Below are 22,035 nucleotides of genomic sequence, written 5' to 3'. Positions count from 1 at the left end.
ATCATGTAACAGAACTAAAGACAAAAACCACATGATTATCTCAATAGATGCAGAAAATGCTTTCAATAAAATGACACATCCATTCACGTTTAAAAAAAAAAAACTCTCAATAAACTAGGTATTGAGGAACGTACCTCAAAATAATAAGAGCCATCAATGGCAAACCCACAGCTAACATCATATTGACTGGGCAAAAGCCAGAAGCATTCCCCTTGAAAACTGACACAAGACAAGGATGCCCTCTCTCACTACTCCTATTCAACATAGTATTGGAAGTTCTGGCCAGGGCAATTAGGCAAGAGAAAGAAATAAAGGACATCTAAATAAAAAGAGAGGAAGTCAAACTATCCCTGTTTGTAGATGACATGATCCTATTTGACAAAGCCCCGTAGTCTCAGCCCAAAAGCTTCTTAAGCCGATTAACAACTTCAGCAAAGTCTCAGGATACAAAATCAATGTGCAAAAATCACTGCTTGATCGTGGTGAATAGGCTTTTGGATGTGCTGCTGGATTTGGTTTGCCAGAATTTTGTTGAGGATTTTTGCATCATTGTTCTTCAAGGATATTGGCCTGAAGTTTTCTTATTTTGTTGTGTCTCTGCCAGGTCTTGGTATCAAGATGATGTTGGCCTCATAGAATTAGTTAGGGAGGAGTCCCTCCTCCTCAGTTACATCCAAATATGGCACAGGAGAACCAAGATATGCCCTAGTGGATCTTCTGAGCCCCAGACATAGTTATCCATGCCTCCATTAGTAAAAAGAACTGTTGTCTTCTTGAATCTTCTCTAAAGGGTTACTAGAATAAGATCTCATCTTTGCCTGCTGTTCCAACAGCACAAGAGCCCCCAGATGATCAGATGGCAGCCATATTTTAAGTTCAGTGAGTTACTGGGTCCTTTGGTAGATATGTTCTCTACCATCATCCTCCATGCCTCTGTCCCTAGAAGCCAGATCCTTCAGACCAACCCAACTTAGTGTTGCAGGGACTGGAAACACAAATACCTCTAGTGGCTCACCGGGAGTGATGCTGAGAGATGCCACAACTGTTTCCAATACTTCGTTTCTGGAACCATATACTCTACCTATTGAGGACCTACCATAAAATGGCCATTGGTTCCAAGTCGTGGTAACAAACAACGACCCCTTGTTCAAGAAGCAGGAAAAAGGCGCCTTTAAAAGTAGTAAAGTCTGGACGCGGTGGCTCACGCCTGTAATCCCAGCACTCTGGGAGGCCAAGGCGGGTGGGTCACCTGAGGTCAGGAGTTCAAGACCAGCCTGGCCAACATGGCGAAACCCCGTCTCTACTAAAAGTACAAAAATTACCTAGGCATGGTGGCAGGTGCCTGTAATCCCAGCTACTCAGTAGGCTGAGGCAGGAGAATTGCTGGAACCCGGGAGGCAGAGGTTGCGGTGAGCCAAGATCGTGTCGCTGCACACTAGCCTGAATGACAGAGCTAGACTCCATCTTAGAATAAATAAATGAATGAATAAATAGATACGTTTTTTAAAAAATACAAAAAATAAATAAATCTTATTGGAATTTGTTGGCTTGAGGTCTCTGGAAGCAGTTTGGGTCTCTGGCCAGAAACCAACCAATTCGGCAATTGTGGTATGTCTGGTGCCCCAGTGTCAGGAGAACAGAGAGAGTAAAAGAACAATGGGGTTTGGTTCCATTCTCTTAGAGCTACAGCTGCACAGAATTAAAAGGGAATTCCCCTACTCCAGTGATTTGGGTTTTGCTGACTGCTTTTGCTGCTGCCATCACCCCTGCCAGAGGGTTTTTTATGGACCAGGGCATGAGAGAATGGAGAAGAAGTAGAACAAAAATATGTGGAGTTTTTATCTGTGGCATTTTTCTGTTTGGCCCCTCGATTCAGAACTAGAAAGTTTTCCTCAATGTTTCTCTGTCTCTACTCAGCTCTCATTTCTGGGGTTTGAGCTGCTTAGAGTTCACGCAGGGGAATCCTAGAGGGAAAAATAAAGGTAAATTCATCACCAGTTTGGTGGTATTCTCATATCAAATTCTGATGTTCTTCCCTCATAATCCTGCTGATGTTTACCTGTTGGAGGTTTTAAACAGCTGCCCATGCGTTTGTCCAGATTTTGTCGTTGTATTTAGTGTAAGAGAAAAGTAGGCATGTGTTTGCTCCGTGTTATCTGGAACTAGAACCCTTCTCTTAACATCATAACTTCAAAATATAGAAAGCAAAGCTTACCAGAACTAAAAGGGAGAATAGAAACTTTTAAAATTATAGTTGGGAACCTTAATACCCTCCTCTGAACAAGTGTTAGACAAACATTTAGTAAAAATAAAAGATAGAGATGATATAATTAGTTGACTACTCTATTTTTACTTACACAGGGCGCTACATCCAGCAACCACAGAATGCACACTCATTTCAAGTGCACATGTAAGATAAAAAGCAAATTCCAGGCTGGGAAAAGATAGTTACAAAGTATGTATCAGATAAGGAATTCATATCCAGAATATATAAAGTAATCCTAAAAAGTAGTTAGGAGGCCGAGGTGGGTGGCTCACCTGAGGTCCGGAGTTCGAGACCAGCCTGACCAACGTGGAGAAACCCCATCTCCACTAAAAATACAAAAATAGCCAAGCATGGTCACGCATGCCTGTAATCCCAGCTATTCGGGAAGCTAGGCAGGAGAATCACTTCAACCTGGGAGGCAGAGGTTGCGGTGAGCTGAGATCATGCCATTGCACTCCAGCCTGGGCAACAAAAGCAAAAACTCCATCTCAAAAAAAAAAAAAAAAAAAAAAAAAGGAAAAGGAAAACAAAGAAAAGAAAAAGAAACCACTAAAAATTGGTAAAATATTTTAAAGGCACAAAGCAAAAGAAGATATCCAAATGGCCAATAACTAAAACTAAGACTAATAACGAAATAAATAAAACTAATAACTAAAACTAAGACTGACAATAGCAACTGTTGGAGAAGTATGAAGCAACTGGAACTCTTCATACTTTGTTAGTAAGAGTGTAAACTGGTAAGACCACATAGGAAAACTTTTTGGTAGTTTCTTTTTTTTAATTTTTATTTATTTTTAAATATATATATATTTTTTTGAGACAGAATTTAGCTCTTGTTGCCCAGGCTGGAGTGCAATGGCATGATCTCGGCTCACTGCAACCTCCACCTCCCAGGTTCAAGTGATTCTCCTGCCTCAGCCTCCCAAGTCACTGGGATTACAGGCATGTGCTACTACATTCAGCTAATTTTTGTATTATTAGTAGAGACGGGTTTCACCGTGTTAACCAGGCTGGTCTCGAACTCCTGACCTCGTGTTCTGCCTTCCTCAGCCTCCCAAAGTGCTGAGATTACAGGCGTGAGCCACCACGTCGGCCTTTAAAAATTTTTTTTGAGATGGACCTCATTCTGTCACCCAGGCTGGAGTGTAGCAGTGTGATCTCGGCTCACTGGAACCTCCACCTCCCAGGTTCAAGCAATTCTCCTGCCTCAGCCTCCTGAGTAGGTGGGATTACAGGTGCGCACCACCATGCCTGGCTAATTTTTTATATTTTCAGTAGAGACGGGATTTCACCAAGTTAGCCAGGATGGTCTCGATCTCTTGACCTTGTGATCCACCCACAATGAACAAGGAGAACACATGGACACAGGGAGGGGAACATCACACACTGGGGCCTGTGGGGGGTGGGGGGCTAAAGGAGGGATAACATTAGGAGAAATACCTAATGTAGGTGATGGGTTGATGGGTGCAGCAAACCCCCATGGCACATGTATACCTATGTAACAAAACTACACGTTCTGCACAGGTACCCCAGAACTTAAAGTATAATATAAAAAAAAAAGAAAGAAAATGTGGTGCATATACACCATGGAATACTATGCAGCTATAAAAAAAAAGAGAACAAAATCATGTCCTTTGCTGCAACATGGATACAGCTGGAGGCCATAATTCTAAGAGAACTAATGCAGAAAGAGAAAAGCAAATACTGCATGGTCTCACTTATAAGCAAGAGCTAAACATTGGGTACACATGGACATAAAGATGGGAACAAGAGACACACGGGACTATAAGAGGGGGAAGTAGGGAGGAGCGCAAGGGTTGAAAAACTACCTATTGGGTACTATGCTCACCACCTAGATGACGGGTTCAGTTGTACTCCAAACCTCAGCATCACGCAATGTACCCTTGTACAAGTCTGCACAAGTACCCACTTAATCTAAAATGAAAGTTGAAGGAAAAAAGCACATTAGGTTAATTAAGAAGAGAATGGAGAAAGTCAGAGGGCAGGTCTTAGCATGGTAGAAAATTTTAAACAGCAATTAAGAAATAAGGTGCTTGGCCAGGTGCGGTGGCTCACTCCTGTAATCCCAGCACTTTGGGAGGCCGAGGTGGGTGGATCACCTGAGGTCAGGAGTTTGAGACCAGCCTGGCCAACATGGTGAAACCCCAGCTCTACTCCAAATAGAACAACAACAACAAAGAAAAAACACCTGGGCGTGGTGGCGCGTGCCTATAGTCCCGGCTACCTGGGGCTGAGGCAGGAGAATCACTTGAACCCGGGAGATGGAGGTTGCAATGAGCCGAGATCACGCTATTGGACTCCAGCCTGGGCAACAAGAGTGAAGCTCTGTCTCAAAAAAAAAAAGAAAAAAAAAAAAAAAGAAAGAATGTGTGTAAAGCAAATATTGACAGAAGCAAAACAAAGAAGAAAAAGAAAGAGGAGAGTCCTGGGACTTGTCCCAGCAGGGTGGAAAGCTTTAGATGGTTATTAAGAAATGGGATGAATAAAATGGATAGTGATGGATTAAAACAAAGGATTTAACACAGCACTACCAAAGGTTGAGCAGGCCCAAGGGACCCCCTGCTGGTCCCTCAACATTAAAGGGTTCCAAACAAGCCTACTCTATTTACTCCAGTTTGGAGACATTTAAAAAGCCAAAGGCAAAGTTTATCACGAGAAACCTGACCAGCAATCGCTGTGACAGTTGTTAGCAGGTTCATCAAGATGAAGATTGACAAAAGGGTCACAGTCCCTTGGCTCTACCCCTCCTCAGTGGGGACCCAAAGCCTTATGTACATCAGTAGGTAAAATGGTCGAGAGGAGTGGGGTGTGGAGAAAAGGTTACTGGGACTCAATACAGGAACCCCCAGCACTGCAGTACCAAAACCTATTGATGAAGCCCTGAGGCAGGCTGCAGTTAGAATGAGGGAACAGTAAAAGGTAAGGGTTGATAGGATTATGAAAGGTGGAACGCTTCAACAGACTTTAGGTAAAGAAGCTGTGTGTCCTTTACCTGAATGTTTTATGGGAATGGATATTACATCCGTCTGGGGAACACCTTTTCTTTTTGAGATGGAGTCTCGCCTTGTTGCCCAGGCTGGAGTGCAGTGGCACGATCTCGGCTCACTGCAACCTCTGCCTCACAGGTTCAAACGATTCTCCTGCCTCAGCCTCCCCAGTAGCTAGGATTACAGGTGTGCGCCACCACACCCAGCTAATTTTTGTATTTTTAGTAGAGACGGGGTTTCACTGTGTTGGCCAGGCTAATCTCAAACTACTGACCTCAGGTGATCCGCCCACCTCAACCTCCCGAAGTGCTGGGATTACAGGCGTGAGCCACCACACCCGGCCTAACACTTCTTAATACCTAGTATTGTAACACCCAAACCTGTTAATTAAGTCCTAATGGAGGCCACAGCTAGGAAGGTAGTGGTTGACGGAATTAAAGTCTGTAGGCGAATTGGTGTTTTTCAGGCTTCATGAGAAGTGCTTGCGTGTGTCTCTTACCTGATTGTGTTATGGGAATGGATATTGTGTACGCCTGGGAATGTTTCCCCTACCTAGTGTTGTAAAACAGAAGGCATCACAGCGCACAGCACTTCACTCATCAGTGTGGAGGGTGTTCTTAGAGGTCACCGGCGTGGAAGCTGAGGCTTCCTCCCCTTGCTTCCCCTGCACCACGCTGCAGAGACCAAACACCTGTTTCTTATTAGGTCACAGTTCTCTCAGCAGGTGAGGCATTAACGGCCAAGAAAAAGAAAGGATGAGAATATAATCATGAATAAGTCTAGCAAGGGAAATATTTTTAGGTGTTTTTATTTTTTTGTTGTTGTTTGTTTTTTGGTTTTTGTTTTGTTTTGTTTTGTTTTTGTTTTTGCTTTGGAAACTGTTAGTCCAAACTGCACCGTTTTGTAAAACCCCCAGCCATTTTGCAGACCTTGGTCAAAGTGCAACATTCCACAGGGGTTCGGGCACACCTGCCCAACCGCCTGACTCTCTTATTCTATTCTGCTGGAAGGAAGTGTAAGGAACCTCACACTGCATCGGAACACCAAACTGCCTAATCACGGGAACACATTATGAACGTTTTCCCAGGCAGCAGGCCATGCCCCCTGTTCCAGACCCCTCCCGCCCAGCCTATAGTTGCCCCAGTCTGTAAGCAGCAGTGGACACTGGCATTAACCTGGTCCCTCACCTCTGCAGGTCTTATGCTGGACATAAAGCCTGCATTCGCTGTAGAGCCACTACTCTCTCTGTGTCTTTCTTTAACCCTCGCCTTCCCTTAAAACCTAACAAAAACTATCTATAAGACAATTTTTCCTCATCCTCCAGTAAGAACCCAAGTTTTGTTTGTTTTGGTTTGGTTTTGGGGTTTTTTGTTTGTTTGAGACAAGGTTTTACTTTGTTGTCCAGGCTGAAGTGAAGTGGTGCAATCATGACACTGCAGCCTCGACCTCCCCGGGCTCAGGTGATTCTCCCCGATCAAACCTCCTAAGTAGCTGGGACTGCAGGCGTTGTGATACCATGCCTGGGTAATTTTTGTATTTTTTGTAGAGATAGGGTTTTGCCATGTTGCCCAGGCTGATCTTGAACTCCTGGGCTCAAGCAATCCTCCTGTGTTGCCCTCCCAAAGTGCTGGGATTACAGGCCTGAGCCACCACACCTGGCCTAAGAACCTGGTTTTTGGACAACTATAAAAGTGCTATTTTACATAATAGGATGTAGACACGTAATAATTCATAATGCCTGAAGGGGGCACAGGCAAAAAATATAAAGGAAATGGAGAATGACTGGATATCATATCTAATGGTGCCACATTTGTGTCTAACATCTTCGACATGGTTCTCAGCAACTCTCTGGGAATCAGCTGTTGAGCTAGATGGAGATGGGAAGAGGACAAAGACGGAGATAGTTCGCTGGGTGAAGTGGTTCACGTCTGAAATCCCAGCACTTTGGGAGGCCAAGGCGGATGGATCACCTAAGGTCAGGAGTTTGAGACCAGCCTGATCAACATGGAGAAACCCCGTCTCTACAAAAAATACAAAAAAAAAATGAGCTGGGCATGGTGGCACATGTCTGTAATCCCAGCTACTCGGGATGCTGAGGCAGGAGAATCGCTTGAACCCAGGAGGCAGAGGTTGTGGTGAGCTGAGATTCCGCCACTGCACTCCAGCCTAGGCAACAAGAGCGAAATTCCATTTAAAAAAAAAAAAAAAAAAAAAGACTTGGATAGTTGTAATATATCTAATTATTAATTCTAACAGGCTGTGGAGAAGTTTGGCCTGAAAATCATTAGGTATAATGAAGTTTGTGTATTATATCCAGATTGTTCTTACCATGTTGTTAAGTCACAGATGAAAACAAGCAATGTTTGAAGGATATTCCCAACCTCCAGATGTACCTAATCCTGGTGAAGCCGATGCTGTTAGCACCCTCCCATATCCGTGGGCCTTTTAGAATTTTCAGTTGATTTCCAACTGCCAGTATGTGTACCTCTGTGCCTGCAGCCCCTTTTCCTTGGAAATACGTGTTGCCTATTTGCAAGGCAAACCAGAGTAGCACAGAATTGATACCCCCCAAAGCCCTACAGTCAGATCCCTCAACCAACGGCTCTCAGGAGTTGATGTATAAATGCCCCAGCTCCTTGTACCTTGGGCAGAATAATTCTGTGGTGTGGGTTTTGCACCGTTCCTAGCAGTATTCCTGCAAGGTTGAGCTCAAGTACCCACTGTGGTAGCTGGCTTGATGACACGTTTTATTGGCTGTCCTCCTGTCCCTGTATCATCCAGCCACCTCATACCAGCGTTCCAAAATAAACTACCCACACTGGAATCCTTGCCTCAAGTTCTGCTTCTGGGGAATCAAACTAAGACAACTTGAATGTGAGGTCTCCCACAGGACATCTCTTGGCTTCCTAGTCATAAAGAGAACACTGGGGGAATGCATTCAGGGAACACGTGAGCGTACTATTTCTTGTTTTTCAAATTACCTGAAAGTGATGTCATCTAGATGTACTTTATTGTTTCAGTAATGACACTGAAGGGGCTAGTGATTAGATGAAATTGATGCATATGAGGGAAAGCCCAAAATAAGTTATTCCTGAGCAAAGTGAACATTTGAAGGGCATCCTGGATGGCCCACACGCAGGGAGGATAATAAAAATATTTAACACCTGGTACAGCACGGGCCTCAACCAGTCATACAAGCTGCCGGCCTACCTGCTGAGAGGCTGCCACACAAACTGACCATTGGCCTGCCCGGTGAAACAAGGATTCCTGGTTCTGCCTGGGTCAAGTCTTCAGGCTGGGTTGAGAGGTCAGCGGGCAAAGAAGGATTTACTTGGCTTTCTCCAAGGGGGCTCTGAGGCAGGTGCGTCTGATTTTTATTCCTTCTCAGAAACAGAAGTGACGGACTGAAACATTCACTGAACATCTCCAAAGGGAGTTAAAGGCCCAGCAGGGCCACATCGTCACGCGTCCACTTTACACTCCGACATGTTATCACTTGTGTCCTCTCCTGACTATGGAAGTTAAGGCCACAAACAGCACACAGTTTCCTTCCAGAGAGTTGTCTCTTCTCCGTTGTGGGTAGTGTGAGCAAGACCAAGGTAGCAAAATAGCCAAGGGGTAGGTGTATATGTGACCAAGATACATAGCTCTGAGCCTCTCCTGGCACTGGAAAAGTGACGCAGAATGATGATGTAATCAGAAAAGGTGTTTGGAGTACATGTATGAGGATATTGGTGAGGGTGCTAATTCATTCACTTACTGGGGATGCTGTTAAGTATGGTTAACCCATTCCTGCTACCCAGACCCCAGAATTGCCTGGTGTCTCTTCATCTCCTTGACCTTCTCAGTTGGTTCTGTTAGCCTTCCAGTAATTTCCTTGTATTGCTTAAAATTTCTATAAGTGGTTACTTTTGCTTGCAACCAAAGAACCATAATTGATTTGGGTCCTACATGCTTATCTTCAGCCATGTTTTGTGAGGGGTGGACCCCGTGAAAGAAAGTGTGTGGCAGCAACTCCTGAAAATAAGAAAAGCCAGTCCCTGGATCTTCACACACAAAAGGAAACACAGGAGGTTGCTGTGGGTTTGAAGGACTTGGTGTATGTAACTTGAATGACAGCTTCACCTCAGTTGGCTCTCAGTTTCCTATGCAGCTAGAATTCCATCCCTATTTCCTCCATTGTCCCATGGGTTGGCTGGCCTACGAGTCAGGAACTTCTCCTAAGCAAAGCCCAAGTGGTTTGGGCAGATACTGGGGAAAGGACAAAGGCTCGGGTCAGGCTTACTTAACTTGTTAGCAATTCTGGTAGACAGGGAGTAGGTGGGCATTGGAATCATGGGCTTAAAATGAAGCCTGGCTGGAATACGTAGGGGTCACTTGTCATGATATTCACATTTACTACAAAGTAATTATATATGTCCGTTTCCTGGGAAGCATATTGTGAACTGGATGGATTTCTTTTATTTTTCTTTCCTTTTTTCAATTCTTATTTTCATTCAGAAAATTGGGAAATGAATTTTCTTTCATGATTTTAATCATTTCTTTGCCAGTGTTGAATACAGCACATTCACATAAAACTCTCAAAGGCGGCCATCTGAGCGCTCTGCCAGCCTGGCCCACCCACAGAGCTTTGCCTAGAAGCTTTGTCTTTTATAGAACTTAGCTCGGGCAATGATATCATTGACGAAGTCATTGTCTATGTCCACTGGGGTGGCAATCGCTTCAACTCCTGACTTGAAAGCTGAGAGACCACCTGAAATGAAACACAGAGTGAGGCTCAAATATTAACTCTCAGTAGAAATAAGCAATGAGCATGGCCAAGATGTTAGCTCTCCAGGCAAATCTTCCACAGCAGGCAATCCCAAATCCTCCTCCCTCTCTCTCCCTGTCTGAAAGGACACGCTACCCCAAGAATCACTGGGAAAATTCCAGATTGCTTTCTTTCTCTTTTTCCAAAGTCTTTGGTTTTTCTTGTTGCAAAAATCAGATTTGCTTTTTTATGTAATCCAGGCCTGGCAGAACTAGACCCCCAGTACATCCTCTGCTGAAAATGCTTGTAACATTCTCTCATTTATACAATAATTCACTCATCTATTCACTCATTTATTCATTCAGGAAATGTTTTCAAGCACCTACTATGTGCCAGGAGAGATCCCACACTAACTACAAGGTACCCGAGACACACTTATTTCTTTGGGTACATGTACATATGCGTGTGTATGCTATTTTACCCTAGAATTTTATCTTTAGTAGTTATGTATGTGTTTAACATAATTGCGCTCTGCTGTGATATCCAGAGAAAAAGATGCCTGGTCCCGATCCCTGCCTTCAAGGACCTTGAAGTCGAGAGTAGAATCTGTTCTGATTAAGGCCATTAGAGTGTGGAGAACATAACATGGGCCGATAGGAGGTAAACCTAACAGGAATTGATGTGGTTGGGTGTGAAGAGAGAAGGAACCAGAGAGCCTAAGAGAGCAATCTGGTTTTCAGTCTGGGATGACTGGCTATGTTATGATGCCTCCAAGACATGTAAAATGCAGAAGAAAGAGCAAATTTATAGTTGGAGGTTAGTGAGTTAATTCCATCTGGGAGATGCTGAACTTGAGGGGGTCTGTGATCAGCCAAGCAGCGATTTCCACTTGGATACATAGCACCTGAAGTCCTGAGAATACTCACAGAGTAAAATCATTCAGACAATTTGGAAAGTTGTTGACAGTTTCTTATAACAGGAAAAAACCTATGAGAGGTAGGCAAACATATATATATACACATATATATATATATATATGTTTGGTTTTGTTTTTTTTTTTTTTGAGAGATGGGGTCTCACTCTGTCTCTCAGGCTGGAGTGCAGTGATGTAATCAATGCTCACTGTAGCCTCAACCTCCCTGCAATCCTCCTGGCTCAGCCTCCTGAGTAGCTGGGACTGGAGTATGTCACCATGCCCAGCTACTTTTTTTTTTTTTTTTTTTGTAGAAACAGGTGTCACTATGTTTCAAGGTATCACTCAATAGCTCAATAAGCAATGAATAAGAACCCCAGTGTTCTGCAGAGGGGAAATGGAGGTTGAGGATGGAGGACCACTCAAAGTAACTCTGTGGTTCAGAGAGTGCGAATGCAGCCTCTAGACAGCTCCTCCCAGGGCCACTGCTGACCCCATGGAAATGCTCCCAAGGAGTCTCGGGTCACACTGGCCTTGAGTGGTCTTATTCATTGCTCATTTAAACAAAGTGCTCAGAATACAGCCTACCTCTGAGGTGCTGAGCAGCACTCCACGTGGGGAATTTTTTCTGGATTGCCTTAATTCTCTCTGTTAGAATTCCAGTAGCCTGTGAAAGATGCTCTTTGCTGTCCCAGGCACCAACAGGGTGGTACGCTTGTTTATCAAGCTAGAAAATTCAGATAATAAAGTCAGCATCTGGATGAGGTAACACATTTTTCTGCCATTCCTAATTTCCTCTCCTGGTATTCAAGTCATAGATACCGGCCTTTATCCCCAGAGAGTCAATTCTATTGTTCTTTCTTTCACAGAGGTGAGAGTCAGAGAAACAAAGTAAGGTTTGGGAGAAATGGACATGGCATAGTTTTAGCTAAACAGTCTAATATACAAAAAAAAAAAAAAAATGTTAAAGTTGTTTTGAAACAAATAACACCTGAAGTCTACACATTTATAGTAAGAAATAATTATCTAGCTAATTCAGACAAAAATTTGTTTCTAACTGGGAAGGCCAGAAGTCTGTATTTCGGCAGACAATTTAAAATCGAGCCTGGAAGCAAATATCCAGATAATTTGGATCCCCTTCCTCCAGTTTACCCAAAGGAACAAGTTGTTTCAAGTAGGGCTCAATTATACCATGTTTTGATCCACATGGATGAAATGTACTACTTCACAAACCCCAAGAGGACACCTGTAATAACAGTGCTATTTATAAGATTTTCTCAGTTTTAGTGTATTACATATTATTTATCACAAATAGGTAGTTATAAAACTCCTAAAATACTTTTTAAAGGATATCTAATAATGAATAAGCCTTGAATGACATAAAAAGATGTGTTGCAGAAATCCCAGATCAAATTATGCTGGAGTGGCCGGGCGCAGTGGCTCACGCTTGTAATCCCAGCACTTTGGGAGACTGAGGCGGGCAGATCACCTGAGGTCAGGAGTTCAAGACCAGCCTGGCCAACAAGGTGAAATCCTGTCTCTACTAAAAATACGAAAAATTAGCTAGGCATGGTGGCGTGTGCTTGTAATCCCAGCTACTCAGGAGGCTGAGGCAGGAGAATCACTTTAACCCGGGAGTGGAGGTTGCAATGAGCCGTGATCACGCCATTGCACTCCAGCCTGGGCAACAAGAGTGAACTCCATCCCCCAAAAAAAAGAAAAGAAAAAAATTATGCTGAAGTACCTGTAGCCAGATGCCAGGGTATTCTGGGGTTTGGAAGCACTGCAAATGGATTTCTAGTTGAGGTTGAGCTTCTGTGAGGAGGGATGAAGTGGGGCTGATAGAAAGTTTCTAGCTAAATACCTGCATCAAGCCAAATTTAAGCCCCCTGTGGTCCCAGCCATCTTGCAGGACAGATCCGCCATGACTTTCCCTGGAGATGATGGCTGCAATGACAGCAGGGTCCACGCAGTGTCTCTGCCCGACTTCTTTGATCAGAGTCTGGTAAGGTTTTATGGCCCTCAGATCCATCTCAGCAAACATTTCAGAACCACGGATCCCTACATCAATAGAAAAGAAACTGTTTTTCTGGGCATGCTCGTGTGTGCCTGAAGTCAGTCCCTGCTACTCAGAAGGCTAAAACAGGAGGATTGCTTGAACCCAGGAGGAGTTCAAAACCAGCCTGGGCATCATAACGAGAGCCCAACTCAGAAAAAAAAAAAAAAAGAAAGAAAGAATTTAAAGTTAAAAAAAGAAAAGAAACTGTTTCTTCTACTTCAGAAGAAAACCATTTTTTAAAATTTGCTAAGTTAGCCACAGCCTCTGATCACTGCTAATGGCTTGGGACAGTCATCCTAAGATATTCTTTTGATCTCTGACTGCAGAAACAGACAGGTCCACAACCCCCAACAGGTGCCACTTCTGCTGTTTTTTCTCCTTCAAATTGCTCATGCCTGTAATCCCAGGACTTTGGGAGGCCAAGGTGGATGGATCACTTGAGGTCAGGAGTTCAAGACCAGCCCGGCCAACATGGTAAAACCCTGTCTCTACTAAAAATACAAAAATGAGCCAGACGTGGTGGCAGGCACCTGTAACCCCAGCTACTCAGGAGGCTGAGGCAGGAGAATTGCTTGAACCTGGAAAGTGGAGGTTGTAGTGAGCCAAGATCATGCCATCACACTCCAGCCTGGGTGACAAAGTAAGACTCTGTCACACACACAAAAAAATTCTGCCACACTGGTGCACTGGGAAGCCTCTTGGACTAGGAGTCAGCCAGTGTATGTTTTAGCCTGGCTCTGCCACTAGCTGGTTCTGTGCTATTGGGAAGTACCCCCCTCCTTGCTGAGTCTCTGAGCTCTGATTTGTAAATTGAGGGGTTGGGGTCCGATGTGACCTTGTGGTTGCTGCCAGCTCCGACACCCTAAAACCAGGATAACATGATGAAGAAGACTTTGGAACAGTATTGCTTCAAATGTTCATGTGTAACATGAAGCAAACACAGCAGCACCACCCAAAAATCAAAGCCAAATTCTAATATTCATTCAAGCAGTAGTTTCAACACATGGAAACAAACACAGCTGGACAAGGTTTGGAAAGAATGAGGGTGGAAAATGAAAAGAAGCGGGTTGTTAGATTGACCAGGATTGCGTTTTTTGCTCATTTTTCATTTTGGTACTATTGTCATAATGATGATTATACCTTTTCAAAATTAAGTGACTTCCTAAGAAAGAATCTGAAAACGATGAAAGGGGAAAAGCCAGATGTTTGCTCTGCCTTTCACTTACCGCAGTTCATCACACTGTTTGCATCACAAGTGGCCCCAGAGGTCTTCATGGTCATGATGTCCCCGTAGCAGCCGTGGTACAGGCGCGGATGTAGGTGAGGGTTCATTGAGTGGGTGAAGGGGTACGAGCCCCTGGAAGTGCCTAGAGGCGGAAGCATAACTCACATGAATCCTGTGAGAAGATATTGCTTGGGTTGCTGCAATAAACATCACTAAACCAAAGGCGGAAGGCCACAGACAGAACTCCCCAACTCTCTTGTTGCCATTATCTGTTCATCAGACAGAAGATCCCCGTGCCCACTCTGCTCCGACCTTTTTTGTTGTTTTGTATTAACACAGCACTTAATCCAAAGACACTATGCAAAATATTATGAAATTCATCTCTTATAGATCCTAAATACATATGCAGTCTTTTTTTTCCTTTGTTTTTTAGAGACAAGGTCTTGCTCTGTTGTCCAGGCTGGAGTGCAGTGACATGATCATAGCTCGCTGCAGGTACCAACACCTGGGCTCAAACGACTCTCCCACCCCAGCCTCCTGAGTAGCTGGAACCACAGGCGCACATCACCAGGCCTGGCTTATTTTATCTTTTTGTAAAGATGGGGTTTTGCTATGTTGCCCAAGCTAGTCTCAAACTCCTGGGCTCAAACCATCCTCTCTCCTTGGCCTCCCAAAGGATTTCAGGCACTGTAGTCATACCATCCTGTATGTCAGAATTAAAACTGACAGACGGTTTTTAAGCAGGAAACTTGAGAGGTTTTGTTTTGTTTTTTAAGATTCAGCGGGTACACGTGCAGGTTTGTTACATGGGCGTATTGTGTGATGCTGAGGATTGGCCTTCTATTGATCCTTCACCCAAATAGTGAACACAGTACCTGATGTGTGGTTTTCAACCCTTGCCTCCCTCCCTCCCTGCCTCCTTTTAGAGTCCCCAGTGTCTATTGTCTTGAGAGGAATTTTAAAACATTTCTGACGCAAATGCTTCTGGGAATGTTAACATCTGGATTAACAATTTGCCTTTGTTTAGAAAGATAAGAAAGAAGGGTACCCTAACAATTTAAATATATTCTTATTTTATATCATTTACTGTGAAGGTGAGTACCTATGTATGTCTGTCTAATAAAATTAGAAGTAAAAATTGAATTTACCAAAATGATTTAAGTCAAATCTATTCTTGTTTTTTTGTTCCGTCTTTAAAAAGTGAGTTTCTGTCCAAGTCTACCTGTTAAAGGAGAGGCAGAGCTTTTGCTAAGGGAGATACAAGGTTATTTTCTGTAATGCTGAAAAGTTTGTTCTAACTGTTTCAAGGGCTTTTAATTTGTACCTTAAGAGTCCAAATATTTGTTATAAGACAGTACTTTGGGCTGGATGTGGTGGCTCATGCCTAGAATCCCAGCACTTTGAGAGGCTAAGGCAGGAGGATTGCTTGAGCCTGGGAGTTTGAGACCAGCTGGCAAAACTCGTTTCTACAAAAAATACAAAACTTAGGCTGGTGTAGTGGCACATGCCAGTAGTCCCAGCTGCGTGGGAGACTGAGACAGGAAGAGTGATTGAACCCGGGAGGTCGAGGCTGCAGTGAGCTTTGATGGTGCCACTGCACTCCAGCCTGGGCAACGGAACAAGACCCTGTCTCAAATCTCAAAAAAAAAAAAAGTATTTGTTAAAATGTTTGATGTAAAAAAAATAGAATCTGGCTGGGTGTGGTGGCTCACACCTGTAATCCCAGCACTTTGGGAGGCTGAGGCAGGAGGATCACCTGAGGTTGGGAGTTCAAGACCAGTCTGACCAACATGGAGAAACCTCATCTCTACTAAAAATACAAAATGAGCCAGGCGTGGTGGCACACGCCTATAATCCCAGCAACTTGGGAGGCTGAGGCAGGAGAATCACTTGAACCCAGGAGGAGGAGGATGCAGTGAGCTGAGATCACGCCATTGCACTCCAGCCTGGGCAAAAAGAGCGAAACTCGGGCTCAAAAAAAAAAAAAAAAAATAGAATCTAACCACTCCTGCCACCTCTGCTACTGCCATGGTCCCAACCAGCGTCATTGCTCATCTGGACTCTCCTAACAGCCTCCTAACTGACCTCCCTGATTCACTCCTGCAGCCGATCCTCTACCTAGCAGACAGAGTGGCCCCGTGGGAATATGCACAGGCTGCTATCAGTCTTCTGTCTTAACCTTCCAGTGGCTTTCTCCTCCTTTAGGGGAATAGCCAAGTCCATCCTGCAGCCTCCAAGACCTACTAGATCTGGCTGCTCCTGTTCCTACTTCTCCTTCCCTTTGCTCACTCTCCTCCAGCCGCATTCTTCCTTGTGTTTATCCTTCAACATGCCAGGCAGGTGTCTGCCTCAAAGCCTTTATGTTTGTGGTTCGTTTTGTCTAGAATGCTACTCCTCCAGGTATCTACACGATCATGTCTTCAGGTCTCTGTCCAAATATCACCTTATCAGCAGAATACATAGACAGTTTATAGACAAAAAAAGAAAATGGTCCTTAAACATATAAAAGATGTTAAACCACACTCAGAAGAAGAGAAAGGCCACATTAAAACATCATTATGACAGCATTTTCCAACTCTTTAGGTGGCAAGGGCCCAAAGGTTTGATAATATGCTCTGTGGGAGAGGCTGTGAGGAAATAGGCTGTCTCACACATTGCTGTGGAACACAGTTTTACAACAGGCTGTTCATCCCAGCAGTTTATAACAGCAAAGGACTGCAAACAACACAAACGTCATTAATGTAGGGACTGGTTGAGTAAGTGATGCTACGTCCACAGTGGAGTACTGTGCAACTGCAAAAGGAAAGAGCGAGACCTGTATATACTCCTGTAAAATTCTCTCCAGGGACAAAATAGTATTTATAGAATTGTACTCTTTGTGTAAGAAAGGGGAGAAAATACAATTGTATATTTTGTGTGATTTGCTCATATTTTCAAAAGAAACAATACAAGGATGAATGAAAAACTGGTAAAAATTGTTAGTTATGGAGAAGGTAAGAGGAAAGTAAAGGGAACAGGGATAGAGGATAGACTAACTCTATCTTTTAAAAAGTTTTTATTTTGGAACCATGTAAATGTTATCATAAATTTTAAAATTAAATCATATAGGGAGAAAAGGAATCCATAAAAAAGAAAAACAAATGAACATAACTCTATAACAAATTGAAAAATTAATAAACACATAGAGGAGACTTATCTCAAGTGACTTTAAAATATATCCATATAAGTGTATACTACTACATAGGAATACATCCAATGAACATAAATAATCACAAGAAAATCTTAAATTATATTTACTGTCTCAATATTGGTTGGTAATAGTGTCATAGTTATTTTGACACTACTATATGTATATAAGTAATAATGCTAATGTCATTAGAACTAGGATTTTTAGTGTAAGATAGCAGAGGTACAAATATAAAACTGATATAAAATGCTTGCATTCTTAAATATAAATGTGAAATATCTGAATGCATAATTGTTTTTCTTTTAAAAATATGTATTTTCTAGTTCCCGCCACTGAAAACACCTGAAATAAATGACAACTCCATAGCAATGGAGCACTTTTACTTCCCACACTGTGGTCTCTAAATACCATTTCCTGCTAAGAGGAACCAGCACTCCTCAGAATAATGGCTGATTGCTAGCCTGGGGCAGAAAATGTTCAAGATGAACCAGGAACATCTTTTTGTGCTAGAGCTGGTCCTTATATGTTAGAGACACATCAAAAATTTTTACAGGTGAAATGTTTTTATCTCCCTTCTTTCCTCTCACTCTTTCCCTCTCTCTTCCTTTTTTCCTCTCACTCTCTTTCTGTTCGTTCCTCTCACTAGAAGATAAATTTCATTAGGTCAGATACTAGATGTTTTTCTCTGCTATATCCTCCTCAGCACCTGGAACAATGCTTGGCATAAAGTGGACATTTAATAAATATTTGCTGAATGGAAGAATGGATAGTTGGATGGATGAAGGAATGAGACAGAAAGGGATTGTTTAAATTATCTGGATCAAGTGTCCCTATATTGACAGGTTCAATGTCCTTTCACTGGGAGGCAGTCTTTGCCAGGCTCACTGTGTGGCCCACAGATCACAGGCATCAAAGTTACCACACATGCTTATTAAAAATTCTTATCACTGGGCTGGGTGCAGTGGCTCACTCCTGTAATCCCAGCACTTTGGGAAGCTGAGGCTGGCAGATCACGAGGTCAGGAGATCAAGACCATCCTGGCTAACCCAGTGAAACCCCATCTCTACTAAAATACAAAAAAATTAGCTGGGCATGGTGGCAGGCACCTATAGTCCCAGCTACTCGAGAGGCTGAGGCAGGAGAATGCCATGAACCCGGGAGGCAGAGCTTGCAGTGAGCCAAGATTGCGCCACTGCGCTCCAGCCTGGGCGACTGAGCAAGACTGCATCTCAAAAAAAAAAAAAAAATTGCTTATCACTGGGCTCTTCACACCAGATCTACTGAACCAGAATCTTGCAGTATAAGGCTAAAGAAGCTGCACTTTGCCCAGCATTCGCAGTTGACTCTTACACATAAAGTTTATGAACCACTGCTTTAAGGGAACTGGAATATGACCATGGAACCTACACTGCTTGTGTAGGCATTACAAACACACAAGCCCTTTTTAAATTAAGAGTCCCCTTTCAGCTACACACAGCTAATATGGTAGCTCATAATTAATCTGCTGGCTATTTAACTCTGCTCTCACCTGGCAATTTAAAAAGGAGTAAAAATTTAAAACTAGGTTGCCCTGCTTTGGACCATAAGTGACTGGAAATTACTTTTGGGTAGCCTTGTCTTTCCAAATTTAGAATTAAACATTTTAGAAACACTTTCTTTTCAGTCACCATTCTATAATTAAAGACAACTTGAACATTGCTCATAATGGCTTTTCATTTTGCTTAGGTCACACTTTTAACATTCTCTTATTCAAGATCTCTTACCAACTCACCAACCTATCTTTCCAGCCTTCCCCCGAGAAATCCCCTCTTCTGTCCAGGCCACACCAACCCAAAGACTTTTCATTCATTTCTGCCTCTCCTCTTTTACTGAAATCATTCTTCCCATCCAGCAGCCTCTTCCCTTTTCTTATTAAATCACCAAGCATTCTTCAATTGACACATCCCCCCTAAAAGCCTTTCACATCTGAGCATTCTAGTTGGATGTGAGCTCTTCCTCCCAAACCTTTCCCAGACTAGTGCTTTTTTCCCACCAACACACATTGAATTCTCATCCACTGCTTGGCATTGATAATTTCCTCTTCATGTGTTTTGCTTCCAAGGCACTGTTCCATATACCTCTCAGTAAGATATCCAGTCTGATAGGTGCATTGTCAGACAGGAAGTAAGCAGATCAATAAATATTAGATTATTTGAAATTCCCATAGATCCTGTTTTTCACCTGCTTAGCAAGCAGAACACACTGTTAATTATAGAAATAATAGTTGATTAATGGCCAAGCTGGTCAGAATGAGAGCTCACTCTTCCATTGCGGGTAATCATTGCTCTTTCTGATTCATTATTGTGCTGGAGGTTTCTGTGGACACCCCGTAAACAATGCTAAATCTCAGCCAGTGACTTACCAATGAGGGCAATTAGTCCCCAAAACACCACAGAGGATAACATGGCGGGGAATCTGATCTTCCAGGACCTGCTCTGATTTGAAATAGAAACTAGTTAATTTTAAAACTTGAAAATTTCCTAAAGAAAAATTTGCGTTGTTATTTTAAAAAGTTCAGAGTTGTTTCCAATCTACTATTCATTTCCTAGTTTCAAGATAGTATTCTCACAGGCTCAGTACATGGTTTGTTAGCACACTCTTTTTGCTAAGCATAAAATCCCAACTCACTTCAATCCAATTTCATATTGACATGGGCCATGCATATCTTACGTATGTAACCAGATATACACTCCCATCCCATCTCTAAGCTTGGTAACCCCACAATTTTGTTCCCTTTCTTTAAAAAAAAACTGATCCTTTCTTTCTAGTTATTCGCCCTACCCCTGCCTTCAAGGATCAGTTTTGGTTTTTCATTTGTTTGTTTAAAAATGGGATCTTGCTCTGTCACCCAGGCTGGAGGGCAGTGGTATAATCATAGCTCACTATGGCCTCAAACTCCTGGGCTCAGGCGATCCTCCCACCTCAGCCTCCCGAGTAGCTGGGGCCGTATATGTGCGCCACCATGCCTGGGTGTTTCCATTATTACACTAGGGTCTCGGTAGGGAAAACAAAATAAAACAAAATACCAACAGGAGCATCAAAGAACATGACTTAGAAGAGGTTTCCTCTGCTCCATTTCTTCCTCAATCAACTCTATTCTTGGTTTCATTCAAATGGTAGCTGATAAGTTTTACAAGATATAAGAAGGCCAGCACTAACCTTGTTTGCAACCTTACAGAGAAAATCTCCCCTCTCTGTTTGCAAATGTCTTCTGTACTCAGCAGCAAACTGCACTTCAAGCTTTTCCAAAGCGGTGGCCTTTGTCCTGTAACATAGGTTTAACAATTGGAGAATCCATTAGTCGGTAGATCACTGCATACCCGGCTTCAACTGAATAGACGTCAGTGTCGTCTACTGCTGTGGAGGAAACTTTTAAACACCAGGGTGAAGACTCACCTGGCTTTTCTTACCTTCGTCCTGTACCAACGATCATTAGAGGAGCTTTATATATGGTTTAAAACCCTCTCTTTAAACCATTGACCTCATTAGGCCTGGTTATAATAGTACTTAGGACTTAGGTGACCCCATTAATAAGAGGATTTCAAAGGGTTGATTAACCACTATTAATTAATTAATCTAATGAACCCCCAGGCTGCTCAGGAGGCATATTTTGATAGATTGTTTCTAGATAGCTAAAACTGTGCCAAACAGCTTCTAAATTTGCAAATAAGAAACAGATAATTCGCTTTAAATAAGAAAACAGGAAATACTAGCAATTTTTATTCTTGGATCAGTTATTTACCTGACATGCTGAGTCTCCTGCTCTTTGTTCCCCATTCCAATGTCACATGATCCCCATACCAATATGTCACATGATCTCAAGCCGGTATGTCACATGATCATTATAGGTGAACTTGGCTCCTTACTCCAGTCCCACTTCTGACAAGCAGGTGCAAGTGTGGTCACCCGCTCTGGGAGATCAGTGCAAAACCAGGGAGTAGCAACGTGGGTACTCATTTGTCCATCCTTGCTAAGGATATGGGAAAAAGCATACAGCCAGGCATGAAAACTTCTCCAAGAAGAGAGTATCTTTCTTCAGGCTTATGTCCAAGGGAAGACAGGAAGCTCATTGTGCAGCCCCAGGAACAGGAAATGGAAGGGAGGTTCTTGAAACAGGCAAAGCACATTGCGCAGAGGGGAGGAAGAAGTCTGGTGTGGGTCCTTCCACAAGCGTGACCAGTTTCTCAGACTGCACACAGTCCTCCCCCACATCCACCGAGTGAAGAAAGGTGCGAGGCCGCTGTACGGGAAACAGGAGGACAAAGCCACAGGCAACTTCCCAGCTCCCTGGCGATAAAACAACCTCCGCTCCCAGGAGAACATGCCCTTCCAAGCTGAGGTCTGCACGGTCCACTGGCATTCACTTCTGCCTTGCCTGCCTTCCTGCTTGTAGAACAGACGTCCCTGGCACGGCCTCTAGCCTTCCATCCCTGGAAGACTGGCAGGGTTGTTCCAAGCCAATGGATGCTTCCTGCCTGACTCTCAGGAAAGTGACCCATGGAGGGTCTACTCCACCCCCGGCAACACTGCGGTCAGGACCACTCTTGAATAAGGGATATTGCAGAAGCCTAACTGCCCTGAGGCAGGC

The 22,035-nt window shown here is 43.3% G+C and overlaps 1 protein-coding gene and 1 long non-coding RNA gene across 4 annotated transcripts in view; both read right to left on the bottom strand.

Moving 5' to 3' along the window:
- LOC139357977 (uncharacterized) overlaps positions 1-7,694 on the bottom strand; it is a 44,069-nt gene extending 36,375 nt beyond the window's left edge. The window contains exons 1-2 of one of the 2 annotated variants that reach the window (XR_011612120.1): positions 7,603-7,694; positions 4,116-4,201 (exon numbers count right to left, since the gene is read on the bottom strand). This is a non-coding gene — a long non-coding RNA (uncharacterized lncRNA). Of the gene's footprint in view, positions 1-4,115; positions 4,202-5,826; positions 5,981-7,602 lie in introns of those variants that run through there. The other variant, XR_011612121.1, reaches the window with a different exon arrangement.
- A 1,859-nt stretch (positions 7,695-9,553) lies between these two features.
- On the bottom strand, positions 9,554-21,280 carry LOC105490316 (lysozyme g2). Of its 2 annotated transcripts, none has more exons than XM_071076103.1 (7): positions 21,190-21,280; positions 20,607-20,712; positions 19,810-19,877; positions 14,223-14,363; positions 12,802-12,998; positions 11,526-11,664; positions 9,554-10,027 (listed from the first exon to the last, which is right to left on the bottom strand). In XM_071076103.1, the coding sequence occupies exons 1-7, from the start codon at positions 21,194-21,196 to the stop codon at positions 9,909-9,911; spliced, it is 777 nt and encodes a 258-aa protein (XP_070932204.1). In that variant the 5' UTR covers positions 21,197-21,280; the 3' UTR covers positions 9,554-9,908. The 2 variants fall into 2 exon arrangements, with proteins under 2 accessions (XP_070932204.1, XP_070932203.1); XM_071076102.1 differs by having other exon boundaries at positions 19,810-19,882; positions 21,190-21,274.
- Positions 21,281-22,035: the final 755 nt, after the last annotated feature.

Source organism: Macaca nemestrina, chromosome 13 (assembly GCF_043159975.1).
Source record: "Macaca nemestrina isolate mMacNem1 chromosome 13, mMacNem.hap1, whole genome shotgun sequence".
NCBI classification, from domain to species: domain Eukaryota; kingdom Metazoa; phylum Chordata; class Mammalia; order Primates; family Cercopithecidae; genus Macaca; species Macaca nemestrina.
Note: the sequence above shows the minus strand (reverse complement) of the source record. Positions and strands in the feature narration are given on the sequence as shown.

Bases quoted from the DNA above. Each gene is read 5' to 3' on its own strand.
- LOC105490316 (XM_071076102.1), bottom strand. From the start codon at position 21,224: ATGGGGAACAAAGAGCAGGAGACTCAGCATGTCAG. The intron at 19,883-20,606 runs GTTAGTGCTGGC...ATTTCAAATCAG, and splicing joins TCTGTAAGGTTGCAAACAAG to AGCAGGTCCTGGAAGATCAG. The intron at 12,999-14,222 runs GTAAGTGAAAGG...CTATTGATGTAG, and splicing joins AAACAGTGTGATGAACTGCG to GGATCCGTGGTTCTGAAATG.